At 44.2% G+C, this 18,584-nt stretch overlaps 1 protein-coding gene and 1 long non-coding RNA gene across 2 annotated transcripts; one reads left to right on the forward strand and one right to left on the reverse strand.

The window, feature by feature from the left end:
- Window positions 1-2,563: 2,563 nt before the first annotated feature.
- On the forward strand, window positions 2,564-8,807 carry LOC141021245 (uncharacterized). The gene is made up of 2 exons (XR_012181571.1): window positions 2,564-3,236; window positions 7,219-8,807. It is a non-coding gene; the product is annotated as an uncharacterized lncRNA (long non-coding RNA).
- On the reverse strand, window positions 6,670-10,570 carry LOC109778277 (agamous-like MADS-box protein AGL30). The gene is made up of 11 exons (XM_045227608.2): window positions 10,001-10,570; window positions 9,477-9,536; window positions 9,372-9,390; window positions 9,209-9,273; window positions 9,086-9,101; window positions 8,921-8,982; window positions 8,524-8,620; window positions 8,305-8,355; window positions 8,082-8,215; window positions 7,563-7,983; window positions 6,670-7,375 (listed from the first exon to the last, which is right to left on the reverse strand). The coding sequence occupies exons 1-11, from the start codon at window positions 10,183-10,185 to the stop codon at window positions 7,316-7,318; spliced, it is 1,170 nt and encodes a 389-aa protein (XP_045083543.1). The 5' UTR covers window positions 10,186-10,570; the 3' UTR covers window positions 6,670-7,315.
- Window positions 10,571-18,584: the final 8,014 nt, after the last annotated feature.

Here is an 18,584-nt window from a genome sequence, read left to right on the forward strand (position 1 = left end):
CGACACCTGCTTCAGCTGCAGTGTTAGAATTCTTGGTGTCGTTCCTGCTCGATTTGGCCTGTTGAGGCTTCGAGGATCCCTCAGACGAGGCAGCTCTCCTTTTCTCTTTTGGTGGCCGCAAGCCTTTACAAAATGACAAATCGCCATTCTCATCTCTCGTACTAGGAGTCGGGCAGAGCACATCGGAGTGGCCCAAACGACCACATGAGAAGCAAAAGTGAGGTATATTTTCATACTGAATATAATACGGATCTATAGAACCTCTCCTTGCAGAATTGATCAGAATCCATCATCGCAGTGGTTTGGCAACGTCCAGAGTGACGCGAGCACGAAGGTAGCCTCCTGCGTGATCGAAGTGGATTGAACTTGCCCCCTTATCAATCTGCTTTGCTATCGCTTTGCACCATGATTCGTCACGCAGATTGAACGGGAGATAAACTACACGGGCCCAGACCTTCAACTTGTCGAACTGGAGCTCCGACGGGCACATGCAGTCGTCAAATTCAGAAAGTATGACCGCGTTCTTGCTGATGTGCCATGGGGATCCGTCCCATACACGATCTCTATCTCGTTGTGTCGCAAACTCCGCAACAAACGTGTTTTCTCCCACTAAGCGGAAGACCTGACCCTTAGAGTTACCCCATGCAGGTCGGAGAGCATTCGAGATGGTGCTGATGTGAAGAATATTGCGGTGTGGGATCTTCCCTGCCACCATCCACCTCTCTGGCGCCCCTTCAACTCGATCATCTAGCACCAAGGGCGTCGCCTCTTCTTTCGTGATGTCAAGCTTTCCTAGTTGCTCCTCCAAGTGTGCCCTAGCAGACCTCGACGACAGCGTCTCCGCCGCCGCCCCGCTGCCGCTTCCAGAGGGTGTCGCCATCCTCCGGCGGAAGTCCGGTGCGCCCCGCTGAATCGATCTGCGGGCGCCGTCAAGGCCGCCAAACCCTAGTCGCTAGAGCGTTAGGGTTTTCGGAAAAACTGTTCCTTTTCGGAAAGTGGGAAGTAGTCTATAATACTATGGAGCGCGAGCGGTTGGGCGAGAGTGATCTAGCGAGCATCCTTTAAAGGATACGAGTAATATGTATAGCCTGAGTTTTCTTAATTATATACTCCTACTAGAGATCAGTGCATTTTAACCGAAGAAAAAAATATCACAAGCTCTTAATTTAAAAAGCTCTAGCCAGCATCCTTTAAAGGATACGAGTAATATGTATATCTTGAGTTTTCTTAATTATGTACTAGCAAAAAGGCCCGGGAGAAAAAAAATCACACGCTCCTAATTTAAAAAAAATGGTCTATAATCTGAGAATTTGTAGTTACGGCCAAAACAAAGATGGTCTTAACCTATTCTACATGTGTTCTAATTCAACACAGCTTGCATGTAGATTTAATCTGTACAAAGAAACAAGCAAATGATCATGCATTTATTCATGTCATGTTCGGAATAGGATGTTGTTATGGGTGAGTAAAGAAAAACAATAAAAACAAATGATGACATATTAGCACACTACGGAGACATGTGTGCATCAATGGCAGTTTTCGATTTAACAATCACCCATTTAGGGTAACTCTTGAACACTTTTTTCACATGCATATTTCTTAAATACATGAAGAGTTGTTAAAGAGATACAAGATTTTTTAATCATAAAAAGAGATATTTTTTTGTCTGGAAAAGAACATTTTTCTATGGTCTCTGTGGACGCAAGTACTTGCGCCCCTATTTCATCACTATTTCTTGCCACACATGTCATACGTATTGGTTCTTATTTCATCACTATTTATATCTTATCAAACTTGTCTTTTACTTTATTTTTTGTCATGCATGCCTCCTTTTACTTTTTTTCATGCATGTCCTCTTTTTTCTTCTTACATATAGTAGAATAGCACAACATCTCATCTTTATCGGATCTCCTCTGCATTTTCTTTTTTATTTATTTTATAGCGGACACCCCATCTTTATTGGGTCCTTCTTTTATTTCTTGTCATGCATGTCCTTATTTATTGAGTGTCTCTAGCAAATTTATCTTCAATGTAATGTCCAAATCCTGATTTTGCTGAGGTGTTCATCCCCAATCTGAATCGGTATCGATATGAAAAAAGACAAAAAAAATACATTGTTGATTAACATTGCAGCCTAGATAGTATTTTTTTAAATTTAACAGGTCAAATAACATCATATTTAGATTCTAGATATTTTTCTAATCAAATTCCATGTATAACATGTTAAATTTCGAGTTACAGTTTAGAAGATATGAGTATTTTAAAAAACAGTTGATATGTACTACGGGTTTAATGTCAGAAATAGTAGAGGATATTCTATAAAATGGCAAAATGGACTAAGAATACATATTTCTTTTATTAGTAGGTATAGATATAGATATAGATTGCCAATTTCGGTTTTTCTGTACCTTACTCTATTTTGAAAAGCTATAAAGGTGCAACATGGGAAGAAATTCATACACGTCACGTATATATATATATATATATATATATATATATATATATATATATATATATATATATATATATACCTACTAATAAAGTCATTAGTGTTTCTGCCCGTCCATCATTAATCATTAATTTTGTAGAAAATCCCTTGGTGTTTTCTGAAATCAACCCACAGTCCAAGTGACCAAGTCAATCCGAATCGGTATGTGCGAGAGAAAAAGAAAAAAACCACCCGGACGACCCACGACCTTACCTCCCATCTCCTCCTCCGGCGTGCCACTACCCCCTGCTACGGCGCGGCGCACCGCCAGCCCTGACTCCTCCACGCCACGCCGCCGGCCCCAACGCCTCCTCCGCGCGCCGCCATCGCCTACCCCATCACCCTCGCACCCCTACCCGAAGTGCCACCACCCCTCGGCTTTCCACCACCAGCGACACTCGACGCCTGCGCCACACCTCCCCCAAGTCCTCTCTTTCCTCCTTTGCCGCAGCCGCTCTCCATTGGCCAGCCTACTCCCTCGAGTCAGACCCTCCCTTCCCCACACGAGTGCCTCCCGATCCTCCCCTTTCTGTGTGTGTGTGTGTGTGTGTGTGTTTGTGTGTGCTCAATCCGGATCCACCCCTTTCTTGGGTGCATCATAGAGGAGAGCTCGCTACTGTGGTGGACCTTGACGGTGGCGAGCTGGGAGCCGGCTAGGTCCTTGCCGACGAGGGCCGTCATGGCCTTCACCTCTGCCCTGTTGCCGGTGGACTGCGTTGCGACCATGACCACTGAGTTGACAAGAAAGGTACTACTGGTATTACATATTCCCTTCACAAAGAATGGCATCTGAGTTGAGCACTTGTACAACCACTACATTGTTTGTACATGTGGATCTCTTACGATTGATAAGATGGGTCAGCCATGGATGCAAAGGGTAGAGGGCTTCAGACTCTTAGTTGCTGCTAGCTCTACTCTGCTCTGTCATCTGGTAATGCCAATGCAGTGGTTGTATTGTTTATGACTGCGGTTGTAAATAGATAGATGAATGATTTCAAAACATGGATTAAACTCTGGGGTAAGTTATGTTCTCAACTTTTAATCTCACTGCCTTCTTACTTCGGGGCAAATCTTCCCAGCAAAAAGCATAACAGAGGCCTCTCTTTCAATGACTGAAGATTAGTTATCTCATAACTGGCCCTCAGAGGGAGAAATTAAGCTCCATAACCTCCATGTAAATACCATCATCTCTATTCCCTCTTGCCTACTTATGTTACATATTTACATTTTTGTTTTGACATGTTCCAAAGAAGCTGCACTTTTTTGCACTTGCGAGTAAATTGTTAGAAATCTAAACTCATGGGCAAAAGAATTTTTTGATTCAGTGCTTTGCCAGATCAATAGTAGAATATTTCTAAGTAGCTCATGTCATTAATTTTTTAATAATGATGGAGGTGAGATACACTCCAAGGTATGCAGACGGGTATTTTTGGTAGAATAGGTAGTGGTAAATCAACTCTCATGCATGCCCTTTTCCGTATCATGTGTCCTACTGTCGGTTAGATAATAGTAGACATCGTCAACATTGGCACCATTGGGTTGTACGATCTGAGATCTAGATTGACCATCATCAATGTTCGATTGAACTGTGAGGAACAACCTTGAACCTCTAGGAGAGTACACAGACAATCAAATCTAGGGGGGTAGTCTTGATATTCACATGCTCATTGCTTGTCATTTCTCAGGTTACTAAACAATCACTTAAAAATCCGTTTGTCATGGCTCAGAGTATGAATCTGTTGCTCGTAATTGTTTTTTAGTTTGATATGTCTTCACATTCCTACAATCCTATGAACCTACATGTTCGCATTAATACTTTGTAAACCTTGTATTGGCTACAACTGTTGTCTGCCTTCTTAACTTATCTGAGAAGGACTGGAAATTGTTATTCTACATTTCAAGCAACGTGTCACTGTCAATTAGGAGTTGGAGTTCGGAGAAAGGGGCTAAATCATGACTCACCAGCTCTGCTTTACTCGTACCATAGAGTTCACATTCTGGTAGTTTTGGTGCTTCTGAAATTGCTGATAAATTTGGAATTACCCTTCGAAGTGGTAGATAGTGGAGAGAACTGGTGTGTGGGCCAGTGTCAGCCCATCTGTCTCAGGAGGGTGATTCTGAGATGAACCAAGATACTGGTCCTGCCACTGCTTCAGTGCACATTGCAACAGATAACCTGACATCGAACACACCACAAAAGCATTACTCACGGACGATTGGCATGACGATCGCGAATCGAATCACCTTGGTCCTTATGAGCGAAGTAGTCTAGCTTCTTGACTATGGTGCAACAGTAACAATCTGGGGAACGATCTTCTGTACAGAAGGAGGAGGTCAAAAAAAGGCATTGCTTATTGTATATTAGATTCTGCAGGCGCGGGGACATATTAAATTACTACTTCCTCCGTTCCTAAATATAAGTCTTTTTAGACATTTCAAATGAACTACAACATACGAATGTACGTAGACATATATTAGAGTGTAGATTCACTCTTTTTGCTCCGTATGTAGTCACTTGTTGAAATCTCTAGAAAGACTTATATTTGGGAACGGAGGGAGTACATTGTAATATGTCTATCTTGCTTTTTTCAGGTTAGAATAATCATTTTAAGCCATTTAGATAACCTTCCACTAGCAATGCCAATCATATAACCCTTGAGAATGTCACAAGAGTTCACCCTCGCCATGTCCAGTGCCATTGCTAGCAGGAGTAAGATGTGTGGGTTGATGGAGGCGGCGGCCGGTAGCAAAGCAAGGGTGTTGTGTTACAAATTTTTCATCAAGAAATTTGTGCAGGAATATATTTTTTTCCTTCAAGAATGACCCTTAATATTTTTGAGTACTTTCAAAGTTTCAATATTGTTTCGCTCAAATAAAAGTATGTGTTTCGCTACATACAAAATCGTTTGAGTTGTAAATTATTTTAGGTTTCTAACCACATATTTATTTATTTGTACCCGTTGCAATCACACGGGCTTTTTGCTAGTAAGCCTAATGATTCCTATCGGCCAATGAGCCAAAAATTCGGCAGGTCGCCTCGTCACTTCGCGTGGGAAAATACGTGCTAGTGGCCCACGCACCGCTTGCTGCATCCTTATCTCCTCCCGCTGCATCTCTCAATCCAGTCTTCCTCCTTCCTGCGAACGGTTGCCACACCACGCCCTCACTGTCCAAGTTGACGTCCACGCGGCCGCGCCTCTCCCCTCTCTCTGTCCCACAGCCATTGACGCCCCCTACTGATAGCTGGGCCAGCGTGCAATGGTGGCTGCAAGGCTGCAACCGTGGTTGGCAGGAGTTGCAACCGCGGACCGGCAAAGCTGCCACCGTGGGCAGGCGGACGGGGGTGCTACGACCGCCACCTGCCTGCTGCTGGGGACGGCGATAAATGATGATGCAACCGGCAACCACCCGTACTGGATATGGTGACCACATGCTGGAACCAGCATCATATTTTGCTGCTACCGTGGTGACCATGTGCTGGAATTAGCAGCGTTTTTGCTGCGACCGTGATGACCGCAAGCTGAAACCATTGAAGTTTTTGCTGCGACCGTTGTGACCGCGAGCTGGAACCATTGGCGTTTTTTCCTACAACCATGGTGACCGTTGGCTGGGAGGGGGCGAGGGGTGATGTTGCAACCGTGACGACCGTGCGCTGGAACATGGCAACAAGAATGCTGGAACCGTGCGACAAAATGTTGGAACCAGAATCGACGACCTCTAGCTGCCAGCTTTTTTTTTGCCGGAACCAGTAGCCAGTTTTGCTGGAACTATCATTGTTCAGAGTTGCAAGCATTTATCTTTTTGCTGCGGCCGACACGACCCACCAGAGCTACAATGGCCAAAGTCCTTTAGTGCTACGGTCGGTGAGCAATTTTTGCTGCGTCCAGTGTTTACTGGAGCACGACGGGGACAAGCCATGGTGTACGCTCGGAGACCGTGGTGAACGTGTGCCATGAGTTCGACGGCGCGTGCTATGACCGAGGCGACATGGGGGCAACGAGCTCGCCGACAGCATGGTGGTAGCACGGCAAGGGCGACAAAGTGCTACAAACCAGATTCAATGCTTAAACGGCGGCACACGTCGGGGCCTAAAGTGCAGTGAGGAGCGCACGAGCCCGGAAGTGTGGCAGCGAGGAGCACGTGTGAGCCCATGCGGCAGTTCGACGAGGTGGGGGGGGGGGGGGGGGGGGTTCCTCCCCCTTTTTTTTTACCGCAAAGCAGTTCAAGATGAGGACGGCGCCCAGGAATCGCACGGCCCGCATGACGCTTATGCACGTCTGGCAGGCGACCGGCTGAAATTTCAGCCGGTCGACCGGCGCCTAACGTGTGCCAAAAAATAATTCGAAGGTAGAGAAGTTTAACTACATGCTTTACAGAAAGTCATATATTTTGGAACATAGATTGTTTTAAAATTATGCATCTAGTATATATTGTAGTACAAACAAATGCTGTGTTTTGGAGACCCTGTCAATGTTCAGGACGTCAACATTTTGAGAACTGGACGGAGGTAATACAATATTGCTCGTGCTTGGAGGATGTTAGCTGCCCAACCTTTTTCATGGCAAAAATGCAGCATAGTTTACATTAGAGTTAAGAATCCATTTATATTTTACAAGTTGAATCGGCTATGGTCAGTATATGCTTTACACTGACAAATTCAATTTTCCCCTATACACCTTGTTTCATTCCTACGGAATAACAAACTGACTGAGAAGGATTCTTTTTAGCAGCGATGGTAAGGCCTTTAGGCTTCGGTTCGTTGGCTAAAGAATCATCAAATCATGAGCTGCTGATGTACGGCGGTGTCGTGGTCGAACGAAGCTACTATCAGAGTTGCTGCTGCAGGGAGCTGACGGTCAGGGATTCAGTCATGTTCTGAACAATAAGCTGAAAAGAAGACCAGATCAAAAGCTGAAGAACATATTTTTCTCAGAAAGGAAAAACACAATCATTTCGCGGATATTGGGAAGAAATGCTCGTTCGTCATTTATTCATGGAATATTTTCTGAGATCATCAAGATACTTAATGGACAAAATAATCAAGATTTTTGCTATGCATGAGTATATTACTCACTTGGGCAGATGGCGGCTGCTGCTGGTGATCGTACATGGTGGCGCCGCATGCCGCCGATGCCCAGTTCTGGAAGCTGGCCTCGTCGCCGGGCCTCGGCATTTCATAGTGGCCGCCGACGAAGTCCATGGCCGAGGCCGCCGCGTTGTCGACGTGCAGCTCCATGTCCGGCCTGAAGAGCCTGTCGTTGAGGAGGCTGGCGTGGTCGAAGGCGGACTGGTACGGGAACTGCGCGCCGAGATGCAGTGACGTCAGGCAGTCGCCCTGGCTGAACTCCGGCTGCTGGTGCTGGTGCTGGTGCTGATGTACCGCCGCCGCCTGCTGGTGCTGCTGCTCGCCCCCGGCGGTGTCCGTCGACTGCTTGCTCATGCTGAAGTAGCCCGGGTAGCTCTGCAGCGACGTGCTCGTCGAGCACCCGATGTCCCTGCGTGGTGGAGTGCGTGAGTCGTGGACGATTATGTTTCTTCTTCACATAAATGCTACTCCTGACCAACCACCCCTGAGCTCAGTCCCGATACTCACCTCTGATGGAGCAAGCTGGGGTCTTCAGGTAACATCATGGGCGGCTGTCCATCGCTGCCGCCACCGCTGTGGAACCACGACGAAGGGTTCGGGTCACCGGTTAGCCCCAGAGGTAGCTGCATCTCGTTCTGGAACTGAAATTAAATAGCAAGGGCCAACATCTCGATCAGATATCTGAACCTGAAACCAAAAGTTCTGAATTTGTGAAGGTGAAAACTATTACCTGAGCAGCAGCGCACTGTAGGCCCATCAGATGCTGCTTTGCAAAGTTCTCCTAAGCATATCCAACAGGGTACAACATGAGATCGGATTCTGAGTGACAATACAAAATTTAACAGAATTTATACTTCGGATATTGAACAGCTAGCCCGTTATGCTGAACAGTGTGCAGCACGCATTAAGATCGGCTGGAGTTAATAAGAAGGTTTAGGGATATCTCTACCTTATGAATGCCGATGCGATTAAGAGATTCTTTGAGAGATTGCTCCATCGCTCTTATATGGTCTATATTCTCAACCTTCTCGGGATCGCTCCAATAACTGAAGAAAAAAAAAATGCCGAACAGTTATGCTCCTCAATTTTCATGGTTTCCCTTCAAGTTTGTGTAAAGAGCTACAATTAACTCTACCATAAATGCATTTTTTTTCAAAGGCCCCTTATGAAGTGAAGATCACGTGCCATGAAAACATTACTTTAGACGGCACTGAATGGAAAGATTTCAACAGATATGCCTCTTTTTTTAGGTAAAGAGCGTATATGTCTCTACTTATTACATTGAATCAATCAATAAAGCAGCAAATTTGTCGAGCTGCTTAAGTGAATTGGTGCTAATTAACTACCTGAGACGCTTTTGAACATCTGCCATTTGACATTGCAATGCGCCAAGATGACTAGATAATTCCTGTGAAACAATTGAACCAACGAGCATTAGATACCGAAAACCAGAAAGAAGAAATTCCATGAAGTGCTCATCGCCCTAGCTGTGCTATATGTTGAAGATGTACCTCGACCGTCTGACCCCTGCAATAGATTGAAAAGAACTACATAGTGAGAAATTTCGTTGGAGTTATACATTTCTTCAATCATGCTGCTCTCTTGATATCCAAAATAAATACTAGCAAAATTACCCGGAGCCTAAGAAGTCCTGAATGTTGACATCATGGTCTAGCTTCTTGAATGTCTTCTTTAGTGCCTTTTGGGAACAAAAGCAGATTAGTCAGCTCATTCTCAAACTTAATCTGCTAAGGAAAAATGCCTTGATAAATAACTCTATCTGTTGGCATAACATACTTCTAAGCTCTCCAGCTTCCTGTTAAACAGAAAGAATGAATTTCAGCTTATATGTTAGTATAATTGGTTCAGCAGGTAAACAGAAAATGTATGTAACTCAAATACCTTTTAGCCCTTTCCTGAGGAGTTTGTTGTGCATACTTTGCAATGACTTCGTCTATGGGGCTGCAAATTGAATAGTATATCAGGTAAACATGCAATTCTGATTTAACTCTGCCGTCCTAAATATCATTAGCACCCCATATCTGAAAACATGACAGATATATGGCTAAAGCATTGTTTTGTAATTCTACGATTTCACCCAAAAGAAAAAGCATAGAACTACTATTGCAAAAATGAAAGAAGCACAATGACATAAAAACTGTAAATTGAATGGTGCTTCAGTCGGAACATAGGACCATACGGGTAAATTTCAGAATTGGTCAAATGCATTGAAAAATCAATTCCCTTGTTTCAATTAATTAATCAGCCAAGAAATTGATCAATTCAATGGCAAAATTACAACAATTTCATAAAAAAGCTAAGCGTATTTGTTTTAGGAGAAAATTAAATGTCCATCTCTATAGTCATATTATGGGCTTGTTGACCTAAATCTGAATGAATCAACTCAGATGAACCAAAACCATTACCTTTTGTCGCCGACGCATATGGTAGGCCTTCCACTGGGGGAAAACATGAGAAGAATGAGATCGATATCACAGAGAATGGATAACTCTTTGGCCTTCTTGAGAATCCCTGACCGCCGCTTAGAATATGTCACCTGCCGCCCGCTGGTGTTCTCCAGCTTCTTGATCTTGAGCTTCACCCTCCCCATGTCGAAGAATTTCCGACCAAAATTATGTCTTAACGTCACACCTTTCACCAATTATGATACAATCCGATGGAATCTGGATGGGAAATATTTTTGTTATTCAGGATATCCGCGTCGCAGTGGAGCATGGGACGATCCAATCGCTCGGGCCCAGATATGAAAGGAATGCTTCCTTGTTGTGCGTGGTAAAATCGAATCGGTCTGAGAGATCGAACCAGGAAACAGGTGGGGATCTGGAATCTTTATGGCCAAACAGGAGGTGATCTCCACGAGCTAACGAGGAGAGATCGAGCCAAGAACCGGCGAAATCGGCAGTTCTTGGGTCGATCGGGCGGGAGAGAAGGGGGCGAGGAGAGAGATAGGGGTCAAGAAGGAGAGAGAGAAAGAGGGGGGGGGGGGGGGGGAGGGGGAGTGGTGTGGCTGTGCGCGGAGGGAGAGAAGGGCAGAGAGAGAAAAGCGCGGGAGGGGGTAGGGGGAGGTCAGGGTCCAAACTAACCGGGCGAGAAGGGCTCGGACAGTTGGAAATGTTTTTCGTTTCTCCCAGCCTCGTTTTCTACGTGCTTTTTTTATTTTCTCCCTCTCGTTCTAGTGTCGTTCACACCTTCATGTATCTATACAAAAAAAATACATTTGAGTAGTTCCATTTTTTTACTAGTGAAGATGAAATGTTCCATTTCTTTTGTGCCGAGCTTAGCTCGGACTGAGCAGAAAATCAAAGAGGCTTCAATGTGACTCGAGTAGAGGCAGAATTCTTACGCAATGATTTTGTGATACTATGGAGCCAGCCAACAATATATGAGCAATAACAGTATCATGTAAATCTTTCCAATAGTTTTTTATACAACCAAATGGTGGGTTTGATTGTCTTGTTGATAACGGAAGACAAGATTCATCATCCATATCGCAATCTTGTTATGAGGGTCAAGTGTTACCGCTCTGCTGCCATGGTTCACAAGAAAACAAGTGTTTCTTTCATATGTGTTGATAACAATTGCATATTTCTTGTGGGTCTCTTTGATTATTATTATTATTTAAAGAGCCCTGCCCCTTTCCTGCTAATGAACATGCGTTGCACGAGGAAGTTAGATATGTGTTGCATCTATTCAGAGTGGTGAGGGAATGCCTTTCGCTTCCCCCAAACTCGTTTCCTACATGCTTTTGTTTATTTTTCTCCTCACGCTCTAGTGTTGTTCACACCTTCATGTATCTATATCAAAAATATATAGACAACTAAGTAATTCTATTTTTTTTACTGTTGGAGATAAAATGTTCCATTTTGTTCTCGAGTCGTGGTTAGCTTAGATCGGATTGAGCAGAAAACCAAGGAGGCTTCAGTGTGGAGTGAGGCAAAATTCGTACCCAATAATTTTGATACTATGGAGCCAACAATATAGGAGCAACAATAATATCAAGTGAATCTTTCCATAATTTTTTTCATACAACCAAATGGTTGGGTTTCACTCACTTGCTCATAATGGAAGACAACATCCATGTCGCAATCCTGTTGCGAGGGTCAAGTGTTACACAATTAGGCTAGATATGTGTTGCATCTCTCCATGAAGTAGCGTGCGGTGCTTTGGAAGCGGCATGGCAAATTCAAGGCGATTATAGATGGCAACAAGAATACAAAATTCTTCCATGCCATGGCTTCACAAAGGTATCCGAAAAACTAGATCCACACCATCGACACCGGTGGCATTGAGCTTGTGGTGACCCATGACACTAAAGTTGCGGCTAGGCCCAGCCTACCAAACATGTTGGACCTTTGTCATCCATCATATTTACACGGGGGGCCCTCGAGTTGGAGGAAATCAAAGAGGTCGCCGATGCAATGGATCAGAACAGTGTGCTTGGTCCAGATGGGCTAGGCCCAGGCTCCTATCAGGCTGCCTGGACCATGGTGGAGGCAGCGCTCACGCGCATGTTCATCGCTTTCCACTCTCCCGATGCCGACTCAGAGCTTAAACCATGCACACGTCATGCTATTCCCGAAGGTCGCTAGCATCCCCATGCCCGGCACCTCCTGAACGGTCATACTCCAAAATAGCCCCATCAAGGCGATGTGAAAAGGTGCATACCACTCGTCTTCAGCGAAAAATTGAGACCCTCATCGATGCCGATCAGTTCAACTTTATAGCCGGCAGAAGCGTCTTCGAAAAAAATCATCGCTACCAAGATATAAACATGCTTCTCTAGGAAAGTTGACTCGGTGGTGTTCAAGCTAGACTTCGCCAAGGCCCTAGACTATATCGATCGACTGGGTGCGCTTCACCCTATCATCGAGGCCAAGGGTGAAGGAAATATGCCCTAGAGGCAATAATAAAGTTGTTGTTAATATTTCCTTATATCATGATAAATGTTTATTATTCATGCTAGAATTGTATTAACCCGAAACATAGTACATGTGTGAATACCTAGACAAACAAAGTGTCCCTAGTATGCATCTACTTGACTAGCTCGGTAATCAAAGATGGTTAAGATTTCTGACCATAGACATGTGTTGTCATTTGATCAGCGGGATCACATCATTAGAGAATGATGTGATGGACAAGACCCATCCATTAGCTTAGAATTATGACCGTTTAGTTTTATTGCTATTGCTTTCTTCATGACTTATACATATTCCTCTGACTATGAGATTATGCAACTCCCGAATACCGGAGGAACACCTTGTGTGCTATCAAACGTCACAACGTAACTGGGTGATTATAAAGATGCTCTACAGGTGTCTCTGATGGTGTTTGTTGAGTTGGCATAGATCGAGATTAGGATTTGTCACTCCGAGTATCGGAGAGGTATCTCTGGGCCCTCTCGGTAATGCACATCACTATAAGCCTTGCAAGCAATGTGACTAAAGAGTTAGTTACGGGATGATGCATTACGGAACGAGTAAAGAGACTTGCCGATAACGAGATTGAACTAGGTATGATGATGCCAACGATCGAATCTCGGGCAAGTAACATACCGATGACAAAGGGAATAATGTACGTTGTTATGCGGTTTGACCGATAAAGATCTTCGTAGAATATGTAGGAACCATATGAGCATCCAGGTTCCGCTATTGGTTATTGACCGGAGATGTGTCTCGGTCATGTCTACATTGTTCTCGAACCCATAGGGTCCGCACGCTTAACGTTCGATTACGATTTGCTTTATGAGTTATATGTTTTGGTGACCGAAGTTTGTTCGGAGTCCCGGATGAGATCACGGACATGACGAGGAGTCTCGGAATGGTCAATAGGTAGATATTCATGTATTGGAAGGTTGTATTCGGACATCGGAATGGTTCCGAGTGATTCGGATATTTTACCGGAGTACCGATGGGTTACCGGAACCCCCCGGTGAAGTGTTGGGCCAACATGGGCCTAAAGGGAGAGAGAGGGAAGCCCACGGGGGGTGGTCGCGCGTCCCCCTCTTTGGGAGTCCGAATAGGACAAGGAGGAGGGGGCGGCGCCCCCCTTCCCTTTCCCTCTCCCTCTCCTTCCTATTCCCTCCGGTGGAAGAAAGGAAGGGGGGCGAATCCTACTTGGACTAGGAGTCCAAGTAGGACTCCCCCCATGGCGTGCCCCTCCTGGCCGCCGGCCTCTCCCCCCTCCTTTATATACATGGGCAGGGGGCACCCCAAAGGTACACCAAGATTTGTCTTAGCCGTGTGCGGTGCCCCCTCCATAGTTTACTCCTCCGGTCATAGCGTCGTAGTGCTTAGGTGAAGCCCTGGGTGGATCGCATCACCAACATCGTCACCATGCCGTCGTGCTGACGGAACTCTCCCTCGACCCTCTACTGGATCAAGAGCTCGAGGGACGTCATCCAGCTGAACATGTGCTGAACACGAAGGTGCCGTACGTTCGGTACTTGGATCGGTTGGATCGTGAAGACGTTCAACTACATCAACCGTGTTAACATAACTCTTTCGCTTTTGGTCTACAAGGGTACGTGGACACACTCTCCCCTCTCGTTGCTATGCATCTCCTAGATAGATCTTGCGTGATCGTAGGATTTTTTTTTGAATTACATGCTATGTTCCCCAACAGTGGCATCCAAGCCAGGTCTATGCGTACATGATATGCACGAGTAGAACACGAAGAGTTGTGGGTGATAATAGTCATAATTCTTACCACCAACGTCTTACTTTGATTCGGCGGTACTGTTGGATGAAGCGGCCCGAACCGACTTTACATGACCGCGTTCATGAGACTGGTTCTACCGACGTGCTTCGCACACAGGTGGCTAGCGGGTGTCTGTTTCTCCAACTTTAGTTGAATCGAGTTTGACTATGGCCAGTCCTTGTGAAGGTTAAAACAACACACTTGACGAAAAATTGTTGTGGTTTTGATGCATAGGTAAGAACGGTTCTTGCTAGAAGCCCGTAGCAGCCATGTAAAACTTGCAACAACAAAGTAGAGGACGTCTAACTTGTTTTTGCAAGACATGTTGTGATGTGATATTGTCAAGACGTGATGAGATATAAATTGTTGTATGAGATGATCATGTTTTGTAAAAGTTATCGGCAACTGGCAGGAGCCTTATGGTTGTCGCTTTATTGTATGAAATGCAATCGCCATGTAATTGCTTTACTTTATGACTAAGCGGTAGCGATAGTTGTAGAAGCAATAGTTGGCAAGACGACAACGATGCTACGATGGAGATCAAGGTGTCAAGCCAGTGACGATGGAGATCATGACGGTGCTTTGGAGATGGAGATCAAAGGCACAAGATGATGATGGTCATATCATGTCACATATTTTGATTACATGTGATGTTTATCTTTATGCATCTTATTTTGCTTAGTACGGCGGTAGCATTATAAGATGATCCCTCACTAAATTTCAAGGCATAAGTGTTCTCCCTGAGTATGCACCGTTGCTACAGTTCGTCGTGTCGAGACACCACGTGATGATCGGGTGTGATAAGCTCTACATTCACATACAATGGGTGCAAGCCAGTTTTGCACGTGCAAAATACTTGGGTTAAACTTGATGAGCGTAGCATATGTAGATATGGCCTCGGAACACTGAGACCGAAGGTCGAACATGAATCATATAGTAGACATGATCAACATAGAGATGTTCACCATTGAAAACTACTCCATCTCACGTGATGATCGGACATGGTTTAGTTGATATGGATCACGTGATCATTTAGATGACTAGAGGGATGTCTATCTAAGTGGGAGTTCTTAAGTAACATGATTAATTGAACTTAATTTATCATGAACTTAGTCCTGATAGTATTTGCATATCTATGTTGTAGATCCATAGCTTGCGATGTAGCTCCCCGTTTATTTTTGATATGTTCCTAGAGAAAAATAAGTTGAAAGATGATAGTAGCAATGATGCGGACTGGGTCCGTGATCTGAGGATTATCCTCATTGCTGCACAGAAGAATTATGTCCTTGATGCACCTAGGTGACGGACCTATTGCAGGAGCAGATGCAGACATTATGAACGTTTGGCAAGCTCGGTATGATGACTACTTGATAGTTTAGTGCGCCATGCTTTACGGCTTAAAACCGGGACTTCAAAAATGTTTTGAACGCCACAGAGCATATGAGGTGTTCCAAGAGTTGAAATTGGTATTTCAGACTCATGCCCGTGTCGAGAGGTATGAGACCTCTGACAAGTACTTTGCCTACAAGATGGAGGAGAATAGCTCAACCAGTGAGCATGTGCTCAGAATGTCTGAGTACTACAATCGCTTGAATCAAGTGGGAGTTAATCTTCCAGATAAGATAGTGATTGACAGAGTTCTCTAGTCACTATCACCAAGTTATTGGAACTTCGGGATGAACTATAATATGCAAGGGATGACGAAAACGATCCCCGAGCTCTTCGCGATGCTAAAATCGGCGAAGGTAGAAAACAAGAAAGAGCATCAAGTGTTGATAGTTAAGAAGACCACTAGTTTCAAGAAAAGGGGCAAAGGAAAAGAAAGGGAACTTCAATAAAGAATGGTAAGCAAGTTGCCACTCCCGTGAAGAAACCCAAAGCTAGACCTAAGCCTGAAACTTAATGCTTTTACTGCAAAGGGAATGGTCACTGGAAGCGGAACTACCCCAAATACTTGGCGGATAAGAAGGATGGCAAAGTGAACAAATGTATATTTGATATACATGTTATTGATGTGTACTTTACTAGTGTTCATAGTAACCCCAATGGTATTTCATACCGGTTCAGTTGCTAAGATTAGTAACTCGAAACAGGAGTTGCAAAATGAACAAAGACTAGTTAAGGGCAAGGTGACGATGTGTGTTGGAAGTGATTCCAAGGTTGATAAGATCACCATCGCATACTCCCTCTACCTTCGGGATTAGTATTGGACCTAAATAAATGTTATTTGGTGTTTGCGTTGAGCATGAATATGATTGGATCATGTTTATTGCGATACAGTATTCATTTAAGTGAGAGAATAATTGTTGTTCTGTTTACATGAACAAAACCTTTTATGGTCTTACATCCAATGTAAATGGTTTACTGAATCTCGATCGTAGTAATACACATATTCATAATATTGATGCCAAAAGATGCAAAGTTAATAATGATAGTGCAACTTATTTGTGGCACTGCCGTTTAGGTCATATTGGTCTAAAGCGCATGAAGAAACTCCATGCATATGGGCTTTTGGAATCACCTGATTATGAATCATTTGTTACTTGTGAACCATGCCTCATGGGTAAGATGACTAAAACTCCGTTCTCTGGAACAATGGAGCGAGCCAATGACTTATTGGAAATAATACATACCGATGTATGCGGTCCAATGAGTGTTGAGGCTCGCGGCGGGTATCGTTATTTTCTGACCTTCATAGATGATTTGAGCAGATATGAGTATATCTACTTAATGAAACACAAGTCTGAAACGTTTGAAAAGTTCAAAGAATTTTAGAGTGAAGTGGAGAATCATCGTAACAAGAAAATAAAGTTTCTACGATCTGATCGCAGAGGAGAATATTTGAGTTACGAGTTTGGCCTTCATTTAAAACAATGTGGAATAGTTTCACAACTCACGCCACCTGGAACACTATAGCGTAATGGTGTGTCCGAACGTTGTAACCGTACTTTATTAGATATGGCGTGATCTATGATGTCTCTTACCGATTTACCATTATCGTTTTGGGGTTATGCATTAGAGACAGCTGCATTCACGTTAAATAGGGCACCATCTAAATCTGTTGAGATGACACCGTATGAACTGTGGTTTGGCAAGAAACCCAAGATGTCATGTCTTAAAGTTTGGGGTTGCGATGCTTATGTGAAAAAGCTTCAGCCTGATAAGCTCGAACCCAAATCGGAGAAGTGCGTCTTCATAGGATACCCAAAAGAAACTGTTGGGTACACCTTCTATCACAGATCCGAAGACAAGATCTTTGTTGCTAAGAATGGATCCTTTCTAGAGAAGGAGTTTCTCTCGAAAGAAGTGAGTGGGAGAAAAGTAGAACTTCATAAGGTAACTGTACCTTCTTTCAAATTGGAAAGTAGTTCATCACATAAATCAGTTCCAGTGATGACTACACCAATTAGTGAGGAAGTTAATGATGATGATCATGAAACTTCAGACCAAGTTACCACCGAACCTCGTAGGTCAACCAGAGTGCGTTCTGCACCAGAGTGGTACGGTAATCCTGTTCTGGAAGTCATGTTACTAGACCATGACGAACCTACGAACTATGAGGAAGCAATGATGAGCCCAGATTCCGCGAAATGGCTTGAGGCCATGAAATCTGAGATGGGATCCATGTATGAGAACAAAGTGTGGACTTTGGTTGACTCGCCCGATGATCGGCAAGCCATAGAGAATAAATGGATCTTCAAGAAAAGACTGATGCTGATGGTAATGTTACTGTCTACAAAGTTCGACTTGTTGTGAAAGGTTTTTGACAAAGTTCAAGGAGTTGACTATGATGAGACCTTCTCACCGGTAGCGATGCTTAAAGTCTGTCCGAATCATGTTAGCGATTGCTGCATTTTATGAAATCTGGCAAATGGATGTCAAAACTGCATTCCTTAATGGATTTATTAAAGAAGAGTTGTATATGATGCAACTAGAAGGTTTTGTCGATCCTAAAGGTGCTAACAAAAGTATGCAAACTCTAGCGATCCATCTATGGACTGGTGCAAGCATCTCGAAGTTGGAATATATGCTTTGATAAGGTGATCAAAGCATATGGTTTTATACAGACTTATGGTGAAGCCTGTATTTACTAGGGGTCCAAGTAGGAATCCCCCCATGGCGCGCCCCTCCTGGCGCCGACCTTTCTCCCCCTCCTTTATATATGTGGGCAGGTGGCACCCCAAAGGTACACCAAGATTTGTCTTAGCCGTGTGTGGTGCCCCCCTCCACAGTTTACTCCTCCGGTCATAGCATCGTAGTGCTTAGGCAAAGCCCTGCGCGGATCACATCACC

Source organism: Aegilops tauschii, chromosome 4, assembly GCF_002575655.3.
Source record: "Aegilops tauschii subsp. strangulata cultivar AL8/78 chromosome 4, Aet v6.0, whole genome shotgun sequence".
Classification (NCBI taxonomy): Eukaryota; Viridiplantae; Streptophyta; class Magnoliopsida; order Poales; family Poaceae; genus Aegilops; species Aegilops tauschii.